This window comes from Leguminivora glycinivorella, chromosome 16 (assembly GCF_023078275.1).
Source record: "Leguminivora glycinivorella isolate SPB_JAAS2020 chromosome 16, LegGlyc_1.1, whole genome shotgun sequence".
NCBI classification, from domain to species: Eukaryota; Metazoa; Arthropoda; class Insecta; order Lepidoptera; family Tortricidae; genus Leguminivora; species Leguminivora glycinivorella.
Window position 1 is genome coordinate 2831870 of NC_062986.1, and position 2056 is coordinate 2833925.

At 50.7% G+C, this 2056-nt stretch overlaps 1 protein-coding gene across 1 annotated transcript; it reads right to left on the minus strand.

Annotated features, from left to right (window-relative positions):
* Positions 1-224: 224 nt before the first annotated feature.
* Positions 225-1806, minus strand: LOC125234662 (lipase 3-like). The gene has a single exon (XM_048141001.1). It carries the CDS (start codon positions 1731-1733, stop codon positions 318-320), a length of 1416 nt encoding a protein of 471 aa, XP_047996958.1. The 5' UTR covers positions 1734-1806; the 3' UTR covers positions 225-317.
* Positions 1807-2056: the final 250 nt, after the last annotated feature.

Sequence of the window (2056 nt, forward strand, 5' to 3'; positions counted from 1 at the left end):
ATGTAGTGGTGTTATGCTAGAGACGACCTCACAGCCTGGCCCCGTAGCCGAATGGCATTTCTACGACGCGAAACGAAAACGAAACGCCGCGAAAGGTAGTCCGGCTCTGTCGCGCCAATACGCAAGAAGCGCTAGGGATAGATAGCTACGAGCGTTTCGTTTCGTGAGCGTTTGTGCCATTCGGCTACGTAGGTACCCTGGAACGGCTGTGTGCCAATTGCAGCCGACCTCATCATGGTCAATCCACATTAAGTACGAATTCAAGATCACACCAAACACCAATTAATTCACAGGCAATCACTTTCATTAGCTAACGTTCAAAAATGCGCTAACAATTTACTCAGTCTCTCAAAAATCAATGACTTTACATCCTTCGCGAACACAAAATCCAAATGGTTGAAATTCCTCGACGGTACTTTGTGTATGTCGATGGCGTTGGGCAACCTGTTGTACAGCTTGTCGACGTCGCGCGCGTCACACAGCCAGTCGGCGTCGCTGTACACGAGCGACACGGGTGCCGTCACGCGCGACAAGTCGTAGTCGGGCGGGGTGCTCACCCCGTACCGCGCCTGGTTCTCCCCTGACCCGTAGTCGAACTTCCTGAACTGCCCAGAGATCACTCCTTGCCCGTAATGCGCGAACTGCTTCGCTGACGCACCGGACGGCGCGTGGCTGAAGATCACAGGCAGGTTCGTCACGTTCAGCTGTTCCACATTGTAACCAGCCACCAGGAACAAAAGATTAGTGCACATGATTTCCGCTAACGGTCCCGCACCGCACGCTATTCTTCTGAACACTCTCATCAAATTATTATCTGGGGCTAATTCATAAAGACCAATTGTCTTTGCGAATGCGTGAATTATACCACCCGTGGGAGCTAAGAATCTTATGATCGGACTCTTCATGTGAGACATAAATGCGACTGGTGACAGCGCAACCATTAAAGCAATCTTTTCCATGTATTCGGGACGTTCTGATCCCATCACCCAAAATGCAGTGGTCCCTTGTGAGTGGCCGACGTATTTCAGCTTTTCTTGTCCTGTAGTATTTAGAGCGTAGTTGATCATGGCGGGTAGGTCGTAGTAGCCAACTTCATGCCAAGAGAAGTCCCAAAAAGCGCCTTGAGAGGGACTCATCTCGATATGACGTCGTGAATGCTTGCAGCCGCGCGAATTACCCAACCAGACGTCGTACCCCTCTTTTGCTAGGAGATAAGCTAGTCCACTGTCCGGACCGGCCACTATATAGTCATCGGCACTTCCTAACAACCCATGTTGAAGGTACACGACTGGTCCATCTCTAGGTATCCTGAACATCTTCAATATATATCCATCTTCGGTGAGGACTTCGTGTGTCTCAACTGAATGGCCGTATTTGGCGATAAGCTGGTCGCAGTTAAGATTGCAGTCCTCGTTGCGTAGGCCAAAATTGAATTCGGAGAGGAAATTATCGCTTAAAGCTGCCAAGTTGTTGTCGTTAATGAGGCCGGGAACGCCATTAAAACCGTCTCCGCCGGTCAGCGAGCGCGCGATGGTGATCGGTACGTTCGTGAAGATGTTGAAGGTGTCGGTGAGCAGGCCTCCAGCGAGGTTGGTAGCTCTGCTGGCCACCGGGTTACTCGTCAAGGAACCCGCCGTCTGCCGGACGGTGTTGGCCACGCGAGGGAACAGTACGTCCGCGAGCTGCCCATGGCAGGTAGCGAAAAATGCGAGAATTAATATTTTTTGGACCATAACGCGCGCGCTCCCGCAGAGGTCAAATATCAACTGATCGTTCTCAAATCAGTAATATATAAATGTATGAACCGTGACCTCGCAGTAAACACCGGATCATTTTTTGTCGCACGGTTCGGCTTCTGCGGGTTACTGAGTATTCCGGCAGCGGCCGCCGGCCACCGCCGCACGCCGCTGTTGTGGCTTATGCAACGAGCTCTATGCTGCGCGTGGATCGCATGTTAATTGTAACAACTAGGGAACTGTGGCAGTTTTTACGTGCCGTTATTAGCTCCACTCGTAACTAATTATTGATTAAGTTACATTAAGTAGTAAGTATTACG

Bases quoted from the DNA above. Each gene is read 5' to 3' on its own strand.
- LOC125234662 (XM_048141001.1), bottom strand. From the start codon at position 1,733: ATGGTCCAAAAAATATTAATTCTCGCATTTTTCGCTACCTGCCATGGG.